Below are 26,480 nucleotides of genomic sequence, written 5' to 3'. Positions count from 1 at the left end.
GCACACCTTGCTTCTACCCTCCTGATGCCAGTGGCAATACCCATCCCCAAGTTGTGACAACCAAAAATGGCTCCAGTGTCGCCAAAACTACCTCCTAGCTGAAAACCGCTGCATTAAAATTCCTAAATGACCTAATAAGCTGAAGAGATTATAACAGTTACAACACGCAGAATGCATACACCACAAATAACGAGATCCTTCCCCCTTGAGAATGTTAGGCACCTATTTCAAAGACGTTGTTATTGCCAAAATAGTTTTAGAACTTCTCTTTTGGAAGTAACTTCAGCGCCTAACGAAAATTCTTTTAACAGTCTCCATGGTGGCTAGGCCCAAAGCGTTGTTGCAAAAATATTTTGAGAACAGAATCATAAGATTGATGCCTCACAAAGAAGTGCTCTGAGGAGGGAAATTTTCTTTGAATGTCTAAGCTGTGGCGCGGCTCCGATGAAGCCGTCTTACCCTTTCACAACCACATATCTGACAGGCTCTGCTTCATGGCTATTTTGCATGTTGCCAGTGTCTTCCAGCTAGACGGGGAGCTCCATGAAGGTAGAAACTGTGCCTGCCTCGCTCACTGCTACCACCCCAACTCCCGGCACAGTGCTCCCTCACAGGCGAGGCAAGGCCCACAGTACGAGTCAACCGAGGGGATGAATGAGTGAATGTCTAAGTGAATGACTGGAACCAGGCACTCAGAGATTACCTAGTAAGAAAACTGGTACTCTCTAGACAGTAATGTCTGTCTGTAATGGTCATCTGGACCTGGTAGAAAAAAAAAAGAAAATTGGGAGCACAGGGGAAAGTTCCACAGTCAGTAGTAAGATAGCAGAGAATCACCAGACTCCACCCCCTGGAAGATGAAAGAGTGGCCAAGATAGCTTCATTCTGCGGTCTTATTGTTTCTAACCTGGGCCTCCAGGACTTTATAAGCCACAGACAGAAAGAACACAAGAGCTACCAGTTCTTAAGCTCTCACTGTGGGCCACACGGTGTGTGGAGTGCTTTGTGTACTTTCTTATTCCAACCTGTTAACAACCCCTTGAGACAGATACTAGAATCCATAACAGAGTCAGAGAGGTTAAAATTCTCACCAAGGTCACACAGCAGTGAGCGCCAAAACTCTTTAAATCTGGGTCAGCCCGAAAACATCCCACGCTCTCTTCACTACTCTGTGTCGCCTTCTAAGGACGTGAAGTATTTACAAAGTCAAATTGATTCACTGATTCGTTTATTAGGCAGCTGTAGGTTGTAAGATGCCATGGAGAATACAAAAATTGGTAGATAAGCATGGTCTCCACCATGAGGAGACTTGCCATGTTAAGCCTTACTAATCTCTTTAAACAGAATTCTTTCTAATTCTTTCTATAAAGGTGTGTGTTGATGGAGGCTGAGGCCATCCATCACATTTTATAAAAATGTGAAGCTCTTTATTTTAAAATAAAAAGAGCTTGTCTTGGGTTACACTAATCTTGGTCTATAAACACTACTGAATCAGTAAAAACTTGTAATTTTTTTTAAAGGCCAGTTCAATGTCCTCATACACACAGGTATAGTTATGCATTAGGAGTAAAACTTTCATTGTACTCAACAAAGCTAAAACTTAATATTTCAGAAAAAGTAAATTAATATAGAGACAATATAATCAACCTTATCCAACATTTTTGTAAAAATTATAACCAGAACCAAGTCCTTAACCTGTTTTTTATTAGTTCATTTCAACCCAGTACGCTACTCCTTTTGCTTTATTGACATTCTTTTTTCCCTCAAAAATTGTACTTCTTGGTATGCATTCCTTCAAAAAATGGCTCCCATCTATCTACTACTTATTGGTACTAATCTACAGTTTGGGCTATGGATTAAAGTCAGCTTCCTCTCTGATCAATGTAATTAAATTAGTATCTGTTATTTATCATTAAGTCCTCTGTTTGCAGATGACATTATAAGGGAACAAAGGTAAATGATATCTGAAAATATCTGATACGAACAGAACCGCATTTGAAGGATTTAAAGTAATTTCCCACTTTACCTGCACGAGTATGTTCTCGACACTCAAGAACAGCTCTTCTGCTTCTCTGGTCTTGCCCACGAGCTTCAGAAATTTTGCAATAAAGAACATTAATCGGCATTTGTCAGTGGTGGTAACCTCAAAAAGCCTGCATTCCAGCACTAAATTGGAAAGAAAGGTAAATAATCCTAAATAAAGCATATCTGGAAAGGAACAAAGAGTCCCTATCACTTAATCTTGATACAGGAGTTATAAATACATTATCCATATTTCAGTATTTCCCTCTCAAGGGATTAGCACTTTGCTTTTATTAGCACTTACACACGTTACCAAGTATTTGAAACAATGACAGGAAAAATAACCTAATGCTTTTAAATCATCTTGATATGTAAATAATGAAAACCAGAGAGTCAAAGGAGCATTTCCACAGTGCAGTCCACATATCACTGTAATATGGGTTTGGGGGTGATTTTCAGGCAAGAATAAAAAGGTGTTTAAATGACTTACACAACTCTGCCCTCTGTTGCAACTGTCTTGAATTACTGGCTTTACCAGAAGGAACAAAATGTTAAAGGAATCAAATAAGGAATATGCTTTGTGTGGCGTGTGTGTGAGTGTGTGTGTGTATGTGTGTTTTATACCCTCTCATACGCAAATGAAAATATATGAAATTTTTGAACTTGAAGACCCAATTAAATACACCATACTACAAAAGTCGTCATTTCCAGAACTTATCCCCCAAGATTCCAGCATCTGAACTTCTACATGGGACCATTGTTACATTTCAAAGTATTGCATCTGATGTGTTTGACACAAACACATCCCATGTTCTTCAACTGTTCCGTTGGCTCTGCCATAGGCTACCTGGACACTGAGTACATGCCTGCTTCCTTTCTGCCAACTTTTCCAGGGATCACCATTTGGGCACGGAATAAATATGTATGGAGCATCAACTGTCTGTCAAGCAGCATTCTAGGCTCTCAACACCAAGCACAGCAGATGAGGCCATAGCTCTCAGCACAAGAGAGAGGCCAAGAGGCTCTGAACCATAGCTACAGTGCTTCAAGGCCAAGAGCAAAAACTAAATGAGAGCCAAGGGAGAGAAAGAGCTCAAGAGAGTCCAAGACTCTCATCCACAGTGCCTATCTGAGCAAAGGGACCAAAGGTGGGAATAAGAGCTGAGGGGTTGGGGACCTGGGTGGCTCAGTGGGTTAAGCCTCTGCCTTCAGCTCAGGTCATGATCTCAGGGTCCTGGGATCGAGCCCCACATCAGGCTCTCTGCTCAGTGGGGAGTCTGCTTCTCCTTCTCCCTCTGCTCCTCCACTTGCTTGTGATCTCTTGCTCTCTCTCAAATAAATAAATAAAATCTAAGAAAAAAAAAAAACTGAGAGGTCAATCCAAGCCACAAACGAAACTAAGAACTATAAGCAGCTGTTTAGAGCAGGCAGGCCGAGAGTGGTCTGGACAAAAAAACCCGAAGGATGAGCCCTTGCGTGGGCGGTGGAGAGGGGAGGGGGTGGAGGGGGAGTTGCAAATTCCACGAGGATTATCGGGTCCAGATCCCTGTCAAGGGCTCAGGTTGGAACGGACAATATCCATTCATTCTGTTTAATCCTCAATTCAACAATCTCATGGGCTCCAAGAAAACTTCCTTCGTGAATCCTTCCTGCCGCTGACCACATCCTCATGTTCGTTCCCTTAACACCAACGTGTAGTTTAACGGGCAAGCAAACAATTTTTCTCATGATATAACTAATACGGGTACCTCATAGAAACATGGAAAAATATAGAAAAGTACAAAGAAAAACAAAAACCACTCGTAACTGCGTCCTTCACAGATAAACTGCTTGCACATATTTCTGTATGTGCCTCTTATCTTCAGCACGTACCCACAGTCTTTTTTTTTTTTAATAAAATTAGGATCATCCTACAGTATGTGGGTTTTTTTTTTTTTTAAGTTAATGGCCTTTTTATTAGAAGGGGGAAAAAAAAAAAAGACTAGCATTTACAACTTGGAATGGCCGTAAACTGCAACTTCTTGAACAGCAGTGTTGATGGTTGCAATGAAGTCTACAGCCACAGCCTACTCCGCTGGCTCCAAGTCATGCTTCAGAAAGTTTCAAAAACAGACTGTCCACAGATGCTTCCTTGATAAGGTTTCTTTTTGAAAAGGTGTGTGGGTGGCAGCCTGACACCCATTTCGCTCTAGTACAACGCAGAGAACGCTAAACGGGCACACGCAACACACACGAGGAGGAATGTCATTGTCACCACGGGTGGGGACACCCGGAAGTACGGCAGGGGAGGGGGTCTGTACTCTGGGGGGTGGGGGCTACGTCTAGACAGTTTATCCTTCACCCATTTTCCTGCACAGCGTCCTGAGGTAAACAAATTTTCAATGTTTGTTTTCGGTAAACGTGCTATGGCAATTTATAGTAACGGACTGAACTAGAACCCATCTGAATAGGTTTTAAATTTGTTTTTTCATTTTTTTGTTTTTAATACAAATGCCTGACCGTGATCCATTGTCAAGCCACATGCATGAAAAACTGGGCAGCCCGGTGTATAAACCACTAGCAAATGGGACTGCAAGGAATCCACTAAGTGCTTCCTTATCTCCAGGTGGTACAGGTGTTTCTATGGTAAAACTGATGTGCTGTTAGGTCTTCAGGGGAGAGGACCACCAATCCACACACACAGATTTTGTGCGTGTGGACAGAAAGTGCTTCTGACATTCAGTTTTGTTATACAGAAACAGAATGCACAAGTGAATTTTTTTTTTTTTTTTTTTTTTTTTTTTTTTTTTTTTTTTTTTTTTGCAAACGTTTAAGAGATGCAATTTGATTCTTCTGGAGTCAGGAAGAGTTGAAAGTAGGTCTTCATTCTGTAGTCACCATCTGCACAAATTCTTCATACCTGACTGGTCCTCTCCATCGATACATGCTTCTCTGATCATTTCATCTCCTTCTTCATCTGTTTTTCTCTTAAGCTGGTTGTGGATGATGGAGCTCTGCCGCACTGATGTCCCCAGTGCCATCCTCGTCAAAGAGTCGAAATGCCTCCCGAATTTCTTCTTCACTGTGGCTTTCATTTTTCTAGCAATCATAGTCAGAAATTCTGGGAAGTCCATGGTGCCATTACCGTCGGCATCTACCTCTTTGATTATATCTTGCAATTTGGCTTCTGTTGGGTTCTGACCCAGTGACGCCATGACAGCTCCAAGTTCCTTTGTTGTGATGGCACCATGGCCATCTTTGTCAAGTACGGAAAAGCCTCCCTGAATTCAGCAGTCTATGCTTCAGTCAGCTGATCAGCCATGGTGCCGAGCGAAGGGAGGAAGCGCAGAGGAAGCAAGGCTGGGGGCGGTAGGGGGAAGGGGGCACAGTGCAGGGGCTGTGTGGGCGGGGGTGTCCCCTCAGCACTGTGAAGCCGCTACTACCCTACGGAGCAAGGGCGCCCTGCCTCTAGGCTCCCAGCACCACTCCGTGTTATATCTAACACCTGCTTTTTCACCTCCATATTCAACAAATACTTATGTGTCAGCACTGTGCTAGATATTGAATACAGACCGGATACAATATTCATGGTTCCTGCCCTCATGGAGCTTACAGTCTATTGAAAAATATATTGTATTATGAATATTTTTCCACATCTTTAAAAATTGAGAACACATGTACTTACCATTGGACTGTATCCCATTTTACAGAGTACCTTGAGTCAATTTTCCACTATTGATTCAATTTTTTCATTTACATACGATTTTTTATTTAATATTTATTAAATGTTATTTAGTGAGAATCATTGGCAGAAGCCTTTTTAAATATCCCTCATTACTTCCTTAGGGCAACTGTTAAATTGAATAAGCCACAGGGTATTAATATTTTTAAGACTTTCTATATATATTGCCAAATTGCTCCCCAGAAAGATTGTCCCAGTATAAACTCTTACTGTAGCATGTAGAAGTACCTATTTCCTCACACCTTTACCAACACTGTTATTGTTTTTATTTTTTATTTTTAGCTTTTTAGTTTTTTTCTATTTTTAAGTAATCTCTACACCTAACATGGGGATAAAAGTTCCAACCCAGAGAGCAAGAGTCACATGCTCTACCAACCAAGCCAGCCAGATGCCCCCATTATTTCATGTTTTAAAATTCACTAAAAAAAAAAAAAAAAATCATTGCCCATCTGGTACCTGAAAAATAGCATTTTGCTTTAATTTGCATTTCTTTGATTACTAGTGAAACAGAATATAGTAATGTATTTATTAAAAACATGTTCATCAACTCTAAGATGCCATCAATGGCAAGATGCATCCTTTTTCAGAAATGTTAAGTTTGGGGCAAGTCTACTTCTTAAGAACCAATGAAATCCAGTATTTATTCTTTAGTGAACTCATTCTTCCAATAACCACTTCCAGTGCACTCTGAGTAACTGCTCTGGGCCAAGCGCTGTCCTGGGTGCAGTAGATAAAGGATGAGACCAAACAGACCTGAGACTCACCAGCTGGGCTGTCAGAATGGTGGGGAAGATAGATTATCACAGAATCATTGAAATGAATATAAATTCAAACTATGAAAAGAACCATGAAACAGTTGGTGATATGAACTGTGGAAGGTCTCTGCATAGAAATATCAATTAAACTGAGAGTATAAAAAAAGTAGAAGGTATTGAGGCAAAATGAGGGAGAGACAGTGTGGGAATTCTGGGCAGAGGAGGAATACGTGCAAAGGCTCTGGCAGGAAAAAGCAAGGTGCTTAGAGAACTGAAAGATGGGGACCGAAGAGCAGAGAGAGTGAGGTGTTTGGTTCCAGATCATGGTGGAGACCTAGGAAGGGGCCATTCAGCAGCCACACCACACCTGGTGCTGCTGCCCTAGCAGGCACTGGGGCTACAGCAATGAACACAGGGGGCAGAGTCCTTCTGTTATGGAGCTTACATTCCAGCAGCTGGGAGAGTCAGAGACAAGGCAATGGAGAGAGACAGAAGGAGGAGGAGAAGGAGAAGAAGAAGGAGGAGGAGGAGGAGGAGGAGGACAAGGAGAAGAAGGAGAAGAAGAAGAAGAAGAAGAAGAAGAAGAAGAAGAAGAGGAGGAGGAGGAGGACAAGGAGAAGAAGAAGAAAGAGAAGAAGAAGAAGAAGAAGAAGAGGAAGAAGGAGAAGAAGAAGGAGAAGAAAAGAAGAAGAAGAAGAAGAAGAAGAAGAAGAAGAAGAAGAAGAAGAAGAAGAAGAAGAAGAAGAAGAAGAAGAAGAAGAAGAAGAAAGAAGAAGAAGAGAGAGAAGAAGAAGAAGAAGAGAGGGGAGGAGAGGGAAGGAGGAGGAGGGGGAGGGGAGGGGAGGGAGAAGGGAGCAGGGAGGAGGTGGAGGAAGAGGAAGAGAAGGAGGAGGAGAAGGGGGAGGAAGAGGAGGGGGAGGAGGGGGAGGAGGAGAAGAAGAAGAATGGGAAGAGGAGGAGGAAACAAACCAGACAAAATCAGGTAGAGGCAACAACTATGCAAAGAATTAAATCTCATTTATAAGACAGAGAATGACTAGATATAACATCAGATTGGGGAAGCCACTCTGAGAAAGTAACATGTCAGCTGAGATCTAAATAACTAGAAGAACTGGTACTATTAAAATATGAGTGGGAAGAACATTCTTGGCAAAGGGAACAGCTGGTGCAAAGGCCCAAAGAAAGAATGTACTTGAAGGACAGAAAGAAGGCCAGAGCGGCTGACATCTAGAGGCCAAGGGGGAGAGTCTTATAAAATGACACTACTTGGGCATGCAGGGTCAGATTACACAAAGAACTGTAAGTTAAGGTGAGGAGTTCGGATTTCAGTATAAGTGCAAACAGCAAGTCTCTGGAATGATCTTAATCTGGAAAGTCACATGATCTGGTCTACATTCCTAAAAGCTCATTCTGGCTACTAAGCAGACAATGGACATTATTGCAAAAAAAAAAAAAAAAAAATGAAATTGAAAGTAGGAAGGCCAGTTCCGAGGCTGTGACGCTGGGTCAGGTGAGTAGTGATGGTGGCGGGGCTTGCTAGAGTGATACCAATGACGAGCTGGGGTTAGGATGTTCCCTCTCACCACTCCTATTCAACATCACACTGGGAGTCCTAGCTACTGCAATAAGACAAGAAAAGGAAATAAATATATATATATAGGGAAGAAAGAAATAAAACTCTTTCTGTTCACAAATGATAGGCTTATCTATATAGAAAATCCCAAAGAACCAACAAAAAACTCCCAGAACTAATAAGCAATTATAACAAGGTTACAAGATACAAGGTTAACATACAAAAGCCAATTGCTTTCCTATACACTGGCAGTGAACAATTGGAATTGGAAATTTAAATTACAATACCATTTATAATAGCACCCCACAAATGAGCAGCTTAGGTATAAATCCAACAGAATATGTACTTGATCTACATATAGAAAACCACAAAACTCTGATGAAGGATATCAAAAAAAAGATCTAAATATACTGAGAGAGGTTCTGTGTTGATGGGCTGGAAAACTCAACATTGTTAAGATGCTAGATCTACAGATTCAATGTAATGCCAATAAAAATCTTCCACAGATGTCCAACCAATCTTTGACAAAGCAGCAAAGACAACTCAATGGATAAAGTCTTATTAATAAATTGCTCTGGAACAACTGAATGTTCATATGCAAAAAAAATAATAATCTAGATACTACACTTTCATAAAACACTTAGTCAAAAGGGATCACAGCTCTAAATACAAAATGAAATGCTATAAAACTTTTAGAAGGAAACAGAAAAACACCTGTGACCTTGTGTTTCAGTGACGTTTTATTAAGTAAAGAAAGCACAACCCAAGAAAGAAAATACTGATTAGGTTAGACCTTAATAAATTAAAAACTAATGCTCCATGAAAGGTACCATCAAGAGAATAGAAAGATAAGATACAGATTGGGAGAAAGTATTTATAAAATATACATCTGATAAAGGACTTCTATCCAAAATGTACAAAGAACTCTAGAATTTCAATAATAAGATATGTAAAGTAACATCATTTATCATTAGGGAGTTGCAAATTAAAACAAGAAGATATCACTGCACACCTGTTAGAATGGCTAACATTAAAAAAAAAAAAAATACCGAATGCCAGTGAGGACGCAGAAAAACAGAAATTCTCATGCATTGCTGGTGGGAATGCAAAATGGTACAGTCCCTTTGGAAGGCAATTTGGCAGCTTCTTAAAGAAGCTAAATAAACATAGTCATACCACACATTTAGGTAATCATGCCCAACTGATTTAAAAACTTGCACGCAAATGTTTACAGCAGCTTTACTCAAAATCATCAAAAGCTGGAAGTAACCAAAATGTCCTTCAATAAGCAAGGAGATAAATTGTGGCATATTCATACATTGGAATATTATTCAACAATAAAAATAAATGATATGCCAAGCTATAAAGAGATATGGAGGCATCTTAAATGCGTATTACTGGTCTTCACAAATGCGCGTGGCAGCTCTGACAACTTAAAGAAGGGCATTGGTGGTGGAGGTGGACAGGTGGACAAGTTTGGGAAACATTTAGGAAGTAAAACATGTCAGGACTCAGTGATGAAATGTATTTGGGGAAAAAATACATGCAGGACAGAAGAGCGTCAAGGATTACTCCAACATGGTAAATTGAGAGTTTCCGGAAGAGAACCTGATTTGGGGGGGATGTCTGTGAGTTCAGTTTTAGAGGCATTGGGTCTGAGCAGCTTTGGAGACATCACCCAAGTGGACAGTTAAGTTGGTAGTTGGATATGCGGATCTTTGGCTCAGAGGGTGAATGTGGCCAGAGAAATAAGTGTGGGAATCATGTGTACATGGACAATCACTGAAGCCACCGACATTCGTAATATGCTTGGGGTGAAAATAGGCATGAGAAGAAAAGAACCATAAAGAACTCAAACACTGAGAAGCCAGGTAGAAAAGGGGGAGCTCACAAAAGAGACAGAAAGGAAGAGCCAGAGAGATAAGATGAACCAGGGGAGGTTGTGTCAGCAGCAGTCAAGAGTCCAGCATGTTTGGAAGAGAAGGGCACCACCCAACATACCCATGGGATGTTAAGCAGAGATAGACAAGAACTGAACCTGTTCTTTGGATGACCTGCTCATGATCTTACCTGTTTTTATTGAAGTGCTCATTATTTTCTCACCTAAGAGCATTTTACTTAATAAAAATATCAATCCTGGAGCGCCTGGGTGGCTCAGTGGGTTAAAGCCTCTGCCTTCGGCTCAGGTCCTGATCTCAGGGTCCTGGGATCAAGCCCTGCATCGGGCTCTCTGCTCAGCAGGGAGCCTGCTTCCTCCACTCTCTCTCTCTGCCTGCCTCTCTGCCTGCTTGTGATCTCTGTCTATCAAATAAATAAATAAAATCTTTAAAAAAAAAATCAGTCCTTCGCCCGCCATGTATGTTACAAATATCTTTCCCAGTTATCACTGGTCTTATAACTGTGTTTCTAGTTTTCCAAGTTGTGTTGCTTTGGGTTACATGTAGTAATTTCACCAGTTTAGATAGCTTTATTGATTATTTTCTTTGTGATTCACTCTTTTGCTTTCTTGCTTGACTCATTGACATTTTCTTACAGTTTTTTAATGTAAAATTTTATTTATTTACATTTAACTCCAATCATTCTGGAATTTGTTTTGGTGTAATGGTGCAGGTAATTTAACTTTACCAAATAGTGAACCATTATCACAGCACTATTTAGTCCATGATCCTCCTTATCTGAAAAGCTTCTATCATTTATTTATATTTTGTTTATTTATATTTTATTTATATAAAAAAGAGAGAGAGAGAACAAGCAAGTATGAGCCAGGGGAGAGGCAGAGGGAGAAGGAGGCTCCCCGCTGAGCAGAGAGTACAATGTGGGGCTCAATCCCAGGACTCTGGGGATCATGACTTGTATCCCAAGGCAGACACTTAACCGACTAAACCACCCAGGAGCCCCTAAATTTTTTACATCTATACCTGAGTCTATACCCGAGCTTTCTGTTTTGTTCCACTGAGCTATTTCTGCTCCCAGTAGTATTTTTAAAATTATTATAGCTTCCTAACAGGTTTAAATAAGTTCATATTCAGGGGCGCCTGGATAGCTCAGTGGGTTAAGCCGCTGCCTTTGGCTCAGGTCATGATCTCAGGGTCCTGGGATTGAGCCCCTTCCTCTCTCTCTGCCTGCCTCTCCGTCTACTTGTGATTTCTCTCTGTCAAATAAATAAATAAAATCTTAAAAAAATAAAAAAAGAAAGAAGTTCATATTCAAATTGCTCTCGTTATTTTAAACTCTCACTCTCAGATCTTTTTCCTCCAAGAACTTTAAATTCATTTTGAAAATTTAGAAATGTTTTTAATCCCATTGAGGTTCCAATTAGAATTGTTTTATATACATAAGTCAACTGTGGAAGAACTGGTAGTTTTACAACCTTGAGTCGTCCCATCCAAGAATATGGTACGTCTCCCTATATACTAAAATTTTGTTTTCTGTAATTCTGAAGCTGTTTTATAAAAATAAAGATCCTGGGGCGCCTGGGTGGCTCAATCATTAAGCGTCTGCCTTTGGCTCGGGTCCTGATTCCAGGGTCCTGAGATCCAGCCCTACATCGGGCTCCCTGCTCAGCGGGAAGTCTGCTTCTCCCTCTCTCACTCCCCCTGCTTGTGTTTCCTCTCTTGCTGTGTCATTCTTTGTCAAATAAATAATAAAATCTTAAAAAAATTAAAATGAAATATAAAAATAAAGATCCTAATATTTCTTATTACCTTTAGTCTTAGATATTTCATATTTTCTGTAGCTATTGAAAATTGCATCTTTTGTTCTTTCAATTTTTCTGTAGAGCTTTCTTAAAATTGTTTTTTAATAGGGGCTCCTGGGTGGCTCAGTTGGTCAAGCATCTGCCTCCAGCTCAGGTCACGATCCTGGCATCCTGGGATCAAGCCCTGAGTTGGGTTCCCTGCTTGGTGGGGAGCCTGCTTCTTCCTCTCCATCTGTTGTTCCCCCTGCTTGTTTTCTCTCTCTCTCTCTCTGTCAAATAAATAAATAAAATATTTAAAAATGTTTTTAAATAAAATAAAATTGTTTTTAATAAACCATTTTGTTCCATTTATCTAAAATATTTAGAAGTTTTCAAAGGCATCAAGGGCAAAACATCCGATATTAGACATGAAAAGCTGATATTGCCCCATTTCCTACAACCTGCAGACAAGATCCTGTAATTCAATGTATTTACCCTTTGCACTGGTAAGAAAGCCTGACCATTAAAAGCAAAATGATACTTCCCAACCCACCACATCTGCCACCTGGAAGGTAGCCAGCCATCTGTCAAGATGAAGCCATGCTGGGTCCCATCCTTCGGCCACATCTGTTTGTAGTCTGTCTCTTTTGGTGTTTGACTTTGTCTAAAAATGCAACTGCAGCCAGAAATGGATTTTCTCCACTTTGATGTGACCTAGGACTCCAGTCAAAACCAAGCTTACCATGTCACAGATAATCTATAGAAATTGAGCCAACCAATTCACATACCTGTACCCCTGGGGATAAAAATACATTATATGTCTATTTAAAATTTTTTAATTAATTTAAAATTTTTAAAAAATAAAAAATAAAATGGATTTAAGATACTGTCACTGGTTACAGAAAATTATTAATAAAAACTTTTTAAAAAGTCAAAAAAAAAAATGGGGGCCAACCATCAAAGTTGTCCTGTGGGCTCCAAGCCCTCCCTACTGGCCATCAGTCAGAAACTAACTTGCCAGGATGCATCCCGCCAGGAGGCGGCAAGCGGGCAGGCAGGAAGCACCTGGGGAGAAGCGATTTCCAGACTCAAGAATCTTGCCTTTTCCACCAACCGAACAAGTTAGGGCTCCGGTTCTCGTCACAGCCACCAGGGGGAGCCAAACCACACAGTCGGGCGGCAGGCGCCCTAAGCCAGGCAGGACGTGCGTTCTGGTCCTGAGCTGGAACACAGCCTCCTGCAGCAGAAAGAGACCTCACACACTCCTCCACTCCCCCGGCCGGCTGACTGACGAGCCTACCCATGCTCTCTTGTACCGGTACTGGACTTGCTCAGTTCTTCAGGTTTGTCCCTCTCCCCCTGGACTCGCGGCCCTCAAACATGCTGTCCCCTCCGCCCTTCCTCCACCACGATGTCCAACTCCTTCAGGCTGACCTTCTCGGGAGTGTCTGTTTTACACTCCACCATAAGCTCCATCACGGCAGGAACCCTGTGTCCCGTGGGCTGCGGCAACCCTGGCTTCTAGCACCAGGCTCACCCTGACGCAGGCACGCAGCAACCACCGCCAGACAGATTCCGAGCATTAGCTGGTCCTCATTACAAGCCTGCCCGCCCAGACCTCGTTATGAGAAGGGAGGATGGGGCTGGATGGGCAAGCCACCCCGAGACTGCAGACCATAAAACAGGGTTTCTCGAAAACCCCTTTGAAAGCACATTCCTGTTTCAGGATCTTGCCTCCAGCAGCACCCGAGGAGGCCCCATTGTCTCAGGGCTGTGTGTGGCTACAGAACCACGGTAGGAAAAACAATGTCTGGGGGACCGAGACAGCCAACCAGACCACTGGAATGCCCCCTGGGACTATTATAGGACTCCTGCTATAATTAAACCCATTCCAATGAATCTGCTATTGCTTTGGTGACAAGTCGTTGGTCTTGTCTCTTCTACAATCAGCCTCCCAAAAGGCGGAAAAGTAAACCTACACAGTCCCAGAGGGACGTCATGAAGCCCCTCCCCCTTCTTCCCCCCAAAATGACCATGGGCTGACTCTGCCAGCCAAGGTGGAGATAAGACATGAAGGTGGACAGCAGCAACGTGCAGCGTGACTTGATCACAGCTTTGCTTTATGAAGACTGGTCAGACAAAGGGCATGAGGGCCTGGAGCCCAGGATGGAGAAGATGCAAGAGGCTGGACTGGGCTGTGACGGGACATGAGGGGTGAGGAAGATGGCAGGTGTCAAAGGCAGTGGAGGCCAGGACTCCCTGCTAAGGAGCGTCTCAGGGCCCAGAGTGAGCAGAGACTACCCAGCACAGGATCATGCGAACAGCATGTTTGCAGATCACCAGAGACTTAAAGATGTCTCCGGCCTAATTCAGAGGGACACATTCTGAACTAGACTCATTTACATCCAGAAAATCCTCACACACTGAAATGTTAGGTGATTTCCTCCCACCAGCCAACCCCCAGCCCCCAGGCCTTTCCATCACCATAACAACCACGTTATGACAAGCCGCATGGCATCCTCAGGAAGGACTCTCACCCTCACCCCAGAGATCTCCTCATCTGTGGGTTAGCTGCCAGCTTCCTAGGACACACAGCGCTCCCCCCAACTCCCCCCCCCCACCCCGCACCACCCTGCATCCCCTGTGTCCTTCCCACACCTACATCCCACGGCACCGATACAATTCCAGATGCATCCTGGCTTTATTCGCCACAGCGGAATCCTCAGACTACCGCTCGGGTCCTACCACCCAGAGGATTCGTGAATTGGAGAAATTCCAGAATTACATAATTCATACACGGTAGTAAGAATATCGACAGCGTGCCTGGAGGGGGTTCAGCTGGTTGAGCATCCGACTCTTGATTTTGGCTCAGGTCACAATCTTAGGGTCAAGAGACTGAGCCCTGCATCAGGCTCTGTGCTCAGCGTGGAATCTGCTTGCGATTCTCTCTCCCTCCCCCTCTGCCCCTCCACTTGTTTGTGCTCTCTCTCTCTCTCTCTCTCAAGTATATATTTAAAAAAAAAAAAAAAAAAAAAGAATACAAGGAAAGGCTACACAGTTAAGGACCAAAAGGGATGCAGGAAAAAACACAGTCCAAATCCAACTCTAACGTCTGGGACACCTTGGGCAACTTACCTCACCTCTCTGAGACTCCGTTTCCTTAGTTTCAACCGAGATATTAGTCGTATTACAGAGATTTTCTTAGAGTTGAACAAAATACATATCAAGTATTTAACTTAGCGGCTGGCACGTGACAAAGATTCAGAATCTTCCTTATGCTCACTAAATGGTAAAACCTTGGGAAGGATTCCGTTCTGAGCGAGTTTTGAATGAGTTGGCCTCATTCAGCGATATGTCAGCAGCGCCCAGTGAGCCCATGGCCCAGGGAAGGTGCGCAGTTACTGCTTGTTAAAAGGATGCATGAACTTATCACTGTTTAAGAAGCCAGGAAATGAAGGGAGAAAGAGACACAGGTGAGGGGACCTCGTATGGAGCACAAAGGGAAGGAGCATTGACCAGAGCGCTGTCCAAATCCAAGCCGTTAGGCTGCACGTCGAAGGACAGCTGTCCCAACCCGGATTGGGGCCGTGCTCGACACCAACTGCGTGTCTCCAGGACTGAGTGAGGGGCCGCGGGGTGGGCGAGTTAGGGGCAGCGTGAGCAGACAGAGGGAGACAGAAAGAAGCACAAGTGCGGAGGGAACATCCAGAACGATTCAGGGTTTGCATGTATTTCGTTTGAACTCTCTGCTGGTCGCTGGGGAGTGCCGCCAGCGGAGCCTGCGGGAGGTGGGCCACATGTGCTGCTCGGAGAGGAGGGCAAGGCTGGAACGACAGAAGACGAAGATGCTGGGAGTGCGCTTGAGGCCAGGAGAAAATAGAGAGGAAGAGTCAAAGGACGGAGCCTCGGAAAACAGCCACAGCAAGACAGAAAGAGAAGCCGTCTGGACACCGATGCTCTTTCTCCATTTCCTATCTTCGGAAATGGCTGGCTTAAGTTGCAGGTAGGAGTACTCAGAGGTCTGCTGGGATGACCAGAAGTATGTGGGGAAACAGGAGAGCAGGCACTCGTGGCCACGTTACATCCCCGTAAAACGGAACTGAACCACAGCGACTCACGGTACCTGAGAGTGTGTTTCTCTTCTTCACTTTATGGCATTTGTCGGCTTTAATCTTGGCCACCGTGAACAAGTAGGCCTCGGCAGCGTCATATCCAACTTCTGATAACACGTTCCAGTAGTAGATGAGGTGCAGCCTTGTCCAGAAGCTTGGGTTTCGGATCTTCGATAGAAAGTCTGTAATACTTACAACACAACATATTAATGTAAGTCATTTTTGTATTTCGTGTCTTGAAGGGAAGCTATTCTGCTATCTGCCCCATTCCATCAGCCTATTTATAAACTCCTTAACTACTATGACTTTCACAGGTCGCCAGATAAATGTAAGCCTGTCACTCTTAAGCACTCAAAGCCATTGCCACTCGTCTGTCCAGGAGGCTGCCTCCTCCAGGCAGGCTCCCCGAATCTCCCAGGCAGAGCAAGCCCCTCCTTCTCCCAAGCTTGCCAGCTCTGTGTCTTTGCTCTAATGAAGCACTGACCCCCATGGGTAGCTCTTCTCTGGCTCCACATGCTCCCCGCCTGACTAGAGCTGCATCCCCAGGGCCTACAAGAGCTGGGATTCAGAGTGAGTCAAGGATACATGTTTGCCAAGGGGTGCATAAGAGGACAAGGGGGGAGGGACAAAGAGGAGTAGAGAGGAGGGAGAAGAAAGAAAGGGACAGGAGGAAATTCGGAGGGTCTAGCAGGATGATGTGACCAATCCTTGATCCTAGCCCATCTCCAACCCTTCCTGCCTCTGGAATTGTCCTAACTTTGAGAAGAACCCCATGGAGTCACTCTGAAAGCGGGGTGACCCACCGGAGCGACTCTGGGAATCCGTCAGCCACAGAAGGGGGTTGCCAAGCGAGGGGCCCATCCGAAGGAAGGAAGGCACAGGTGCTTGACCGGGTTTGTGAATGAAGGAGCCCCCATTAAGGGACACGTGGGCGTGTCAGCACCGCACACAGCAGAGGAAGGAGGAGATGTGCTCCAAGGCCGCCGCACAGAAGGACGAGACTTACCTGGGGCTTGAGAGGAAGCTGCACAGGTCGCCCCAGGAGCCGCTCATTTTCATGTGCCACGGCAGCTCCTCGTACACTCTCCAGAAAGCCGTCTGCCGCTGGAAGTATCGGGCTAAGACTCGGTGGAAATATGTCTTCCTGTGATTCGTTGGGTTCTGAAAGGTGTACGGACCGCTTTCTCTGACAGGAGTGAGCACACCTATTGAGAAATCAATCACAGTGGAAGGCATCTGCCTTCTTAGCACGTGAAGACACTAGATAACAGCTCTGTGGCCATAATTAGAGATAATGAACAGGGAGTTGGGGGAAAAAAACCATGAAATATTAAAAATATACCTTCTTTTTTTTAAATTTTTTATTTTTTATAAACATATATTTTTATCCCCAGGGGTACAGGTCTGTGAATCACCAGGTTTACACACTTCACAGCACTCACCAAAGCACATACCCTCCCCAATGTCCGTCTGAATTTACCAAAGAATTAGAGTTATGACCCCTGACCCAGATTTTGAAAATCTAGGGGACACGCTCATTTTTTTACGCTGTCTTCCCCTCCCCCCAAGAAATGTTCATAATCTACTGTTTTCTATCCTAATTATATGTCATGGTTGTCACCTAAATGAACACTTTCAAATATGTGAGGACACGCAGTTTGGAGAAGTTAGTCTGCCTCTGGGTCTCAGAGAGGCCCAAGGGGAAGCTGAGCAGACTAACAACAGATTGGACACTACGGGCCAGATGTCAGTATTTTCTCCACCAGAGGAGGGATTCCAAGAGATCATACTACCCAGAAATGAGCTCCTTAAACACAAAAGGGTTTTGTTGCATTAAAAGTTTAGAGGTACCTATCCTTGGAAGGTGAAACAGAAGTATTTTAAATTTTCTGCTTGAGGCTTTTTCTCCAAGATGAGTCATTCTGCTGGATGGCCTACCAGGCCCAGCTCTTCACAAGAAGGGGAGCCCTGGGTGGCTCAGTTGGTAAGCCTCTGCCTTCAGCTCAGGGCATGATCCTGGGATCCTGGGATCCTGGGATCCAGCCCATTGGGCTCCCTGCTCAGCGGGGAGCCTGCTTCTCCCTTTCCCACTCCCCTTGCTTGTGCTCCCTCTCTCGCTGTCTCTCTGTCAAATAAATAGAATCTTAAAAGAAGAAGGAGGAGGAGGAGAAAGGGAGCCCACTGTTCAAATAACCACTCCACATCCATTGGAACAATTTCCTGGTTATCTGTGCACTTGGAGAGACTTCATGCTAGCTGGTGGCAACAGAAGAGCATCTCCCAGCTTTTCTGCTCTCCTCCCTAATTGCCCTTTTCTTTTCCAGCCCCACTAACATGCACGCACACACACACACACGTACACACACATGGGCACCCACACCCAAAGTACGCAAGACCAAGTAATCCTCAGCTCTCGTAGCAGAAGGGGAGAGATGCCTCTCTAGCACAGCCCAGGGATCAAAGCATGCCTCTAGACTAGCCGACGTTCGATAGGAGTAACTTAAGTTACACACTGAATGTAGTACCAGAGTATTAATCTCAAAGGAACGGAGCATGCATACACATGCATGGGAAAGAGACTAGTTTGCCCTAAAAGGAAGGATGTGACATTCGGACAAAATATGTCAAAAGATAGCCCTTTACCAAAAATATCATCACAGACTCAAGTCCTCTTGCCCTAGCTTTGGGATCTTTTTTCTCCTTATAGGATGTGTTTGCTTCCCGTGCTCAGGCCATGTGGAAGTGAATTATTGAAATGACAATTCCCTGTGCCTCCAGGAAAGATGTATTCACGTCCTGATTCCACGGCCTGAAAAGTTGGGTAGGGTTTTGTTGTTGTTGTTGTTGTTGTTTTCTGAAAATAGTGAGTATTGCCAGCAGCATCTTATTTGGGGGCTCACAGTGCAGAGAAGGGGTACAGCCTATACCCAGAATCTTAACAGCCACATCATGGCCCTTTCGTTCCTGTACCTCCAAGAGTGTTACTGTTCTTTGGGAAAATGAAGAGACCGAGTGCTGCAAACCATCGGAGGCCAAGTGAACAAAAGAGCGGGCATCACACCCAGAAGCATCCTCATTCCTCGCCCTGCTCTCTTTGCCACGTTATGTAACTTCAGAGGTGGCGGGAATGATGACAATGTAGGAGGGAACAGTGGAAAGTCTTTATCTTTTTATAAAAGAAAGTGAAAGAGGACATAGTAAACTTCAAAGGAAATTTGCACAGAGCTTAGAACCTTTGCAGAAGCTGTGATTTAAAGGTTTTTTTAAAGTCCTCATACTTATATGAAGACCCTATATGAATAGAGTGGTCTGCCTCTAGGTCAAGGGTCTGTGATTGCCATCGTGTCTCAGGTTCAGATTTACCGTCCTTTCAGAAGTGGATAGAATTTGATTTCAGAATTAGGGTAGAGACTGCTGATGCCTACCCTGTAGCCGCATACCTATCTTTGTTAGTGACAGGTGCCCACCTTGGTTTAGGGTAGCAACACTCCTGTTGAAACCTCTATTCACCTGCTTCCCTTGTATCTAGTGCAGGCAAACAACAAAGTTCTGGAAATACAGCGGAAATGTTGGTGGAACCCTGGGAAAACTCCTTAAAAGGAAATGAAAGCCCTTCCTCTTCTCTTCATCCTTCCTGTTGCCTGAAATGCAATGGCTGGAGCTCCAGCAGCCATGCTGCTTCCAGCAGTCATGAACATGAGGTGACCTTGAGCAGTCAAGCAAGTGTATGGATTGGGGGCACAGAAGGAACGGGATCCCAGATCATAATGTGGAGCCTTGAGGGCAGCCTACTTCCAGAAAGTTCTCATGTGAGAGAGCAAACCCTGATATGGAAGCCATTGGTTTCAGGTCTCTGTTACTCACAATTAGGTACAAGTATTTATTTATATCCCCATGTTTATATGTGTTTATAGATTCACTTCTATTTGAGAAATGCCAGCAACAAGATTCCCCTTGTGTGTGAACTTCCCTTTTCTTAACGAGCAGGTACTCGCACAGACTCAAGCCTTACCCAGAAGCTTGTGCTCCACAGCATTCCGCAGGGACTGGTGCCTGAAGTACAGGAGGCCATTGGGCTTCTCCTGGACCCACTGTCTGGTGGCATTGCGGAAGGCAGCCCAGTGCAACGTGGTCACTTTGTAATGATCCCTGTAGCCCAGCATGTCCAAAATCTGGAATATCTCAACCTCGGTCAGTCCACAATGTGAGATGCTCAGTAAGCACAGAGCATCGGCCACCCAGCCATCCAGCACTGTTAAGACAACAGAATGACAACGATGGCCAAGTAGAAGAGTTCCCAGCTACCAGGCATCATTCTAAATGTTTTATATGACTAACAACTTGTTTCTTTTAATCATCCTATAAGTAGATACTACCTAACCCCATCCCCGTCTTACAAATAAGACAAAGCACAGAGGGGTGAAATAACTTACCCAGATCACACAGAAATAAGTGCAGAACTGGGATTTGAACACAGACAAGCTGGCTTCCAAGCCCAGACTTTCAGGCATTAAGTATCAGCTACACTGTCCCAGCTAACACAGTCATGTGAGCTATGGTTCCAAGCTGGCAAGTTGGCCAATTACTAGACTAGTGAGCAGTCTTTACTGAGATGTGCAAACATCAGATTTGCATTTAGGGCAAGGAGTGGGCCTTCCGCATAGTTGCTATCTTGCCACACATTCACAGACGCCACCCAAGGCAGCTACACACATCACTCATCTGACCCTCGGATTTTTTCGCCACAGCTGGATTTCCCACTGGCTTTATAATCAACCAACTCGAAAGAGACCCTTAAGACCATCAAGACAAATGGTAGGGTCTGCTATCCTAGATGGACTTCCTCTGCTAGGACTGGGGAACGACCCCAAACACCGGCAATCACTAAACAGAGGCAGCTCCTCTGCCCCAGGTGTGCAAGCTTCTTTCAGAGGTTGATCCGAGTCTGACCAAGTTCTTCTTGGACCTGTGGCTGAGTGCCTTGGACTGGAGGAGAGGTCAGTGAGCAGTGCTAGACAGTGAGGGTCAGTCAGCCAGGGAAAGGAGTAGTCCCTCGGGAGACGAGGGCCTGGGCTTTCCTGAACAATGCTGGACAACTAGGGATGGCCATGGGCACAGCCATGCATGACCCTTTGCCTGCGTGACCCTTCTCAGGGCACGGAAATGTTTATTTCACCTTCTTGCAGGTGGGGGAGGGTACAGTAAATTTGAAATTAATTTTATTTGCAGAAATGCAAACTCTAGAGCAAAAAATGGAGCAGGACAATATGTTGTCATGCCAACCGCTATGTCTCTCAGTCCAAGCATGTTCTGCTTCCTTCCCCACCCCCACATCCCCATGCCTGCTCCACTCTAAATTCATCGTCCTTCAGAGAAGGTTATTGTAGCAGAAACTCAAGTTTCAAAAGAGACCTTTGAAGCTCATAGCAGAGATAAGGGCTTTGAGAATAAACATTCCTTCTCGAAAGACTGACTCTTGAATACCAAAAGACAATCTCCTGACCAACTCATGGAATACATTTTTTAACCACAAATGGACTCAGTTACAGGATGAGCTAAGGAAGACTGAACCGAGAAAGGAGGAGGAAGCCGTGAGGAAAGAGAGCCATGGCGTTGCTCAGGCAGGTTTCCGTGAAGGGGCCTGTGCCGTCCCCTGAACCCAGGCTGTGAGCAGCGAGAGAGGACCCATGAGACAGATGCGCTTGGGGACCCAGGAGTACAGAGAGCTTGCACTCTGCTTCCCATCAGGAGTCTGAAAGTCAGAAGCTCTGCAGATCTCATGATGCCATCAGAACCAGACAGCAGAAACTGCTATGGGGCGACCTACAGAGCCAGGAGCTCTGAGGGTATGGGGAGTAACCAACGTGCCCTGTCAGGAATGCTGACTACCCACGAGACGGTAGGCTCCAGAAGGGTGTAGATGTTAGTGGGGCCTCCTCACGTTAAGATGAGGGAAAGGGGCAGCTGACGGCAGCATAGAGTGACCAATCCAAGGACAGATGGGAACACAGGTGTCCTAGAGGATGCCAAAACCGGAGGAACGTGGGGCGCCTGGGTGGCTCAGTGGGTTAAAGCCTCCGCCTTCAGCTTGGGTCATGATTTCAGGGTCCTGGGATTGAGTCCCATGTTTAGCTCTCTACTTGGTGCGGAGCCTGCTTCCCCCCCACCCCCGCCTCTCTGCCTACTTGTAACCTCTGTCTGTCAAATAAATAAATAAAATCTTTAAAAAAAAAAAAAACTTTAAAAAAAAAAAAAACTGCACACCATCTGGGGCCATGACCACTTCAGTGGAAGACAGCAGGGACAGAGGACAACCAAGGACACCCAGCACCAAGGGCCTCAGATTTAAGGTCAACCCAAAAGGAGACACAGGAAGGACACAAATCCTCGCTTGACTGAAGAACACCCTAATCTGTCTGAAAACAAGCTAAATTGATATAATTCACCTAGATTAACTGAATTAGGTTCCTGCCAAAACTTGGACTATAGGCTCAAAAGAACTGAGTTATAGAAATAATAAAGGCCAAGGAGGTCTGGGTGGCTCAGTCGGTTAGGCTGCCAACTCTAGGTTTGGGCTCAGGTCATGATCTCAGTCCTGAGATCGAGACCCACATGGGGCTCTAGGGTCAATGCAGAGTCTGCCTGTCCCTCTCTCTCCACCCCTCCCTCTCTCTCTCATTCTCTGTCTTGCTCATAAATAAAATATTTTGAAAAAAGAAAGAGTAAAGGCCCATTCCTCAGACTCCTGAAAAATGTGCCTCATACAGTGCTCTTTACAGTCAACACAGAGCTCCCTACACAAGGTCGCTGGATTTAGCAAATTAAAATACAGAGAATGCAGTTAAATTTGAACTTCAGATAGCCAACAAATTAATTTTTGGTATAAGTAGGGTCTGTGCAATAACTTGGGATCCACTTCTAATGAAATTTTTTATTTCTGATTCGACTACTTTTTAGTATAAATACATCCCATGCAATAACTGCACATACTTTTACGAAAAGATTATTTGTTCTTTATCTGAAATTCCAATTTGACTGGGCATCCTGTATTTTCTCTGACAGCCTTATCCTTATGCCCTCCTCCTCTGGGTGGCCCGCCATACATCTTTCTCCCCGTGGGCTCCAGCTCGTTGTCAATACTGGCTAACCCCTACCTTCTCCTGAAGCCACGGTGTCTGAATTGGCCCTTTTTGGCATGAAAGTCCAGCTGTAGTCTTCAATCCAGCGTTTCAGAATCAGTTCCCAGAGCTCCTGAATGGAGACCACCTCCAAGTACTCCTTCAGACACTGGTACTCGTCTCGGTAGATTCTACATTCTCTCAGCTCATTTGCTAGGATCGTGAGTTTTAAAGGATTCAGGTTTGTTCTTTTCCTCAAAGGGTGTCTGGTCTGTCGGAGGGGGTCTCTGCTGGGAATGAAGAGATACTGTCTAAAGATGTTCAGTTTCACCTCTTCATCTCCTGCACTCAGGAGCTCCACAGTCCTCACATCCGGGCGCGCGCACAGCGACTTGTAGGACAGGCTGGAGGAGACGGTGCTCAGGATAAGTTTGCATTGAGGAGGCACTGAGCTCGGCAGCCAAGAGAAATCCTTCGCCTGAGGGAGAAAGTCAAAGACATCTGAAATCTTTAAAAAGACTTTAAAACTACTTGGTTGCTGGTTTTTAGGGGCGTCTGGGTGGCTCAGTGGGTTAAAGCCTCTGCCTTCGGCTCAGGTCATGATCCCAAGGTCCTGGGATCAAACCTCACATTGGGCTCTCTGCTTAGCAGGGAGCCTGCTTCCTCCTCCTCTCTCTCTCTCTCTGACTGCCTCTCTGCCTACTTGTGATCTCTATCAAATAAATAAATAAAATCTTAAAAATAAAAAACTACTTGGTTGCTGGTTTTTAAACTCAGCACAGCTGGAATAGAAGGAGTTAGTACAGGGTAAAGGCTGGGATTAAGGTTATGAACAATAAGCCGGACAGTAAACAATACAGTGGTAATACCCACTCTCACCCACTCTCACCCCACAGAACTATATTTGACTGACAACCCCCCATGATGAATTTGATACCACAGATGCAACCTCCAAAAAGAGATTTCTACAAGCAAGGAATCCGACAGGTCGTAGGCTTCCGAAGAATGACCTACAGTGCTGGCCAAAGGAAACCCTAAGAGTGAAAACCGAACCACTGAACTGAAAAAGAGAACACTGTTTGATGCTGAAGAATCGTCACTTTATACAACAGTACTATCGTAAGTTAAATGGTTTTATTTGGGAATCAAATAAACACCTAATCAAATCTTTTTAGGTTCCTCTAAAAGCCTCTCCCACCCCGAGCAATGATTATGATAATAATAAGAGCAACTAGCAAACACTGACCGCTTACTCTTAGCCAGGCACCGTGCTGAACGTGTCTTCAGGCACTCCATTAGCTAGAGATTATTATTTTGGGGGTCTTCTGATAATTTGCCTTCTCTCAGGGGCCTTACAGACAGATCCAGGTGAGACTGGTCCTCCCAAGACAAGTTAATTCCCAGAGGCGGTGGATAGCTTGCCTGGAACGTGCCTGCATGAACAGACCAGCAGATCCAAGACCACACCCCCACCACCTTCTTCTCCGCCTCTCACTCACCAATCCCACATCTCCCTGACCTATATCATCCCAGCGCCAGAGCCAGAAACCAGGGACAGTCCCTATGCCACAAAGTCTGCCAGAACTGTGCATCCTGAATGATTTACTCTGCCTTTCCCATGGGAATCCCCACAAAGGCTTTGGCCTGGGCCTTCTCCTGGCTCCTGTCTTCTGCCTCCTGGCCACCGTGAGACTTCCCCCGGGGCCCTGTATGACATGGAGTATCTTCTTCTCTTGGGAAATGCAAGTCATAATTTCTTCCTTCAGTGGCACTGGCTTCTCCATGCCAGCACTCAGTCATCCTCCTATAAATCAAACCCCAGGTATAATTTTAACACACCAACTCACTGAGTCCTCCTAACAACCCTCCTGAAAGGCAGAGGGGGAAACTGCAAAACAGAGAGGCTAAATGTCATATCTAACTCATTCTGATAGTAAGCAGCAGGGCTGAGATTGAAACCAAGGGTCTGACTCCCCAGGCAAGCTCCCAACCACTGCACGACACTGGTGCAGGTAATATCCTAGGACATCTAGGATAGCCCGTCCTCCTCCCACAGACCTCTACCTGGAGCCCTTCTTCCAGGGAGCCTTCCCCAAAGACCAAGTGCCTTCATTAGAGGCTCTCACGGCGCTACATACAGACCCTTGGCAGCCCCTGTCACAACTGTAATTCTATACTCATTGGTGTAATCGTGTCATTAACATCGGCCGTCCCTTGCCAGAATGAAAGTCCTGCTGGTTTGCAGGGACCACGTCCAACTCTGCTTATGGTGCTTTTCCCATAGTGAATGGTCAATAGTTACTTGTTGAATTGATGGTGGCCGCTGTGTATTAAATTAAAGAGCAGATTACAAAACAAAATGGTATGTAACTTCATTTACATAAGCTTCAATGAGTGTGTATAGACATCCATGGAAAAAAGAAGGGTCTGCTCCCAAATGTTGAGCAGTGGGGAGACCGTGAGTATACCTAATTTTCTGTGCTCTTCTTCTTTCATCATATTCTCTATGAGAAATATAGATTATTTGTAAATTACTGACATAATTTACAATTTCATGTGTGTTTAAGTTTTAGAGAAATTGCTTCACAAAGTAATGGCTGATACCAAGGTGATTTAGAGTTTCCATGGATCCAATATTACCTCAAACAGGGTAAAAACTAAGGAGCAACCAATTTGGTATGTGCAAAACCAGTGTAGATGAGGCAGATCAAAATACACAACATAAAGAAAATACTCGGGGCCCAATAAATGCTTGATAAAAGTATAAAACAGTGAGAGCGGGAGTAAAGCCCAAGTAGGAGTAAAGGTCACAGTTTCTAGAACCAGACCACCCACATGTGAATTCCCAGTCTACCACCCACTTCAGATGTCCCATAAAGCCACCTAACATCTCCTCATGCTGTCCCCTCTGCATAAGAAGGAATGATGATCACAGTCTCTCTTCCACAGAGTTCTTCCGAGAATTCTATGTGTTCATACTTCTAAAGTTCCTAGAAGGGTGCCTGACCCACTCTAAGTGCCACCAGAAGTATTTGTTCAATAAAATGGAGAGCAGTGACCATAAGCAAAGTCGCCTGTAGATACAGATACGCGATGCAATGGAAAGATGTTATGTACATTCTAAATTATGGTTTTTTCTTTTTATAAAACAGCAATAAAATAAGTATGATTTTAAAAAAGAGATTACCTTCTGTCCTGAGATCCCATAAATGCCAATCAATTCTTCGATTCCATCTAGGACAAGTATACAGGGCTTTAAACTGATGGAAGCCATGAAGACTTCCACAAGAAGTGGAAAGACCAAGACGTTTGAGTCTTCGTTAAGAATATCGGTTTCAAGCTGAGTACCTAGAGCATAGGAATTTGCTCAGATTAGGCAAAAATGCTTCCATCGCTGCTAGAATATGTTAATGGGATGGGGAGGCGGAAGGGGTTGGGAACAATGAGTGCTATTCACAGCTGTACAGCTGACACATATAGGTATATGTGTGATTAGCAGCCTA

At 44.5% G+C, this 26,480-nt stretch overlaps 1 protein-coding gene and 1 pseudogene across 3 annotated transcripts in view; both read right to left on the bottom strand.

The window, feature by feature from the left end:
* LOC101672852 (putative tetratricopeptide repeat protein 41) overlaps window positions 1–26,480 on the bottom strand; it is an 84,688-nt gene that overhangs the window by 28,598 nt on the left and 29,610 nt on the right. For 2 of the 3 annotated variants that reach the window (XM_045084768.1, XM_045084769.1), the window contains exons 5-10: window positions 26,165–26,325; window positions 23,014–23,455; window positions 19,872–20,111; window positions 16,866–17,064; window positions 15,871–16,049; window positions 2,027–2,166 (exon numbers count right to left, since the gene is read on the bottom strand). In XM_045084768.1, coding sequence (XP_044940703.1) covers window positions 2,027–2,166; window positions 15,871–16,049; window positions 16,866–17,064; window positions 19,872–20,111; window positions 23,014–23,455; window positions 26,165–26,325 — 1,361 coding nt within the window. The remainder of the gene's footprint in view (window positions 1–2,026; window positions 2,167–15,870; window positions 16,050–16,865; window positions 17,065–19,871; window positions 20,112–23,013; window positions 23,456–26,164; window positions 26,326–26,480) is intronic. The other variant, XM_045084770.1, reaches the window with a different exon arrangement.
* Window positions 4,862–5,323, bottom strand: LOC101688990 (annotated as a pseudogene).

This window comes from Mustela putorius, unplaced genomic scaffold (assembly GCF_011764305.1).
Source record: "Mustela putorius furo isolate JIRA1106 unplaced genomic scaffold, ASM1176430v1.1 tig00000788_pilon_pilon_pilon, whole genome shotgun sequence".
In the NCBI taxonomy this organism is placed as follows: Eukaryota; Metazoa; Chordata; class Mammalia; order Carnivora; family Mustelidae; genus Mustela; species Mustela putorius.
Note: the sequence above shows the minus strand (reverse complement) of the source record. Positions and strands in the feature narration are given on the sequence as shown.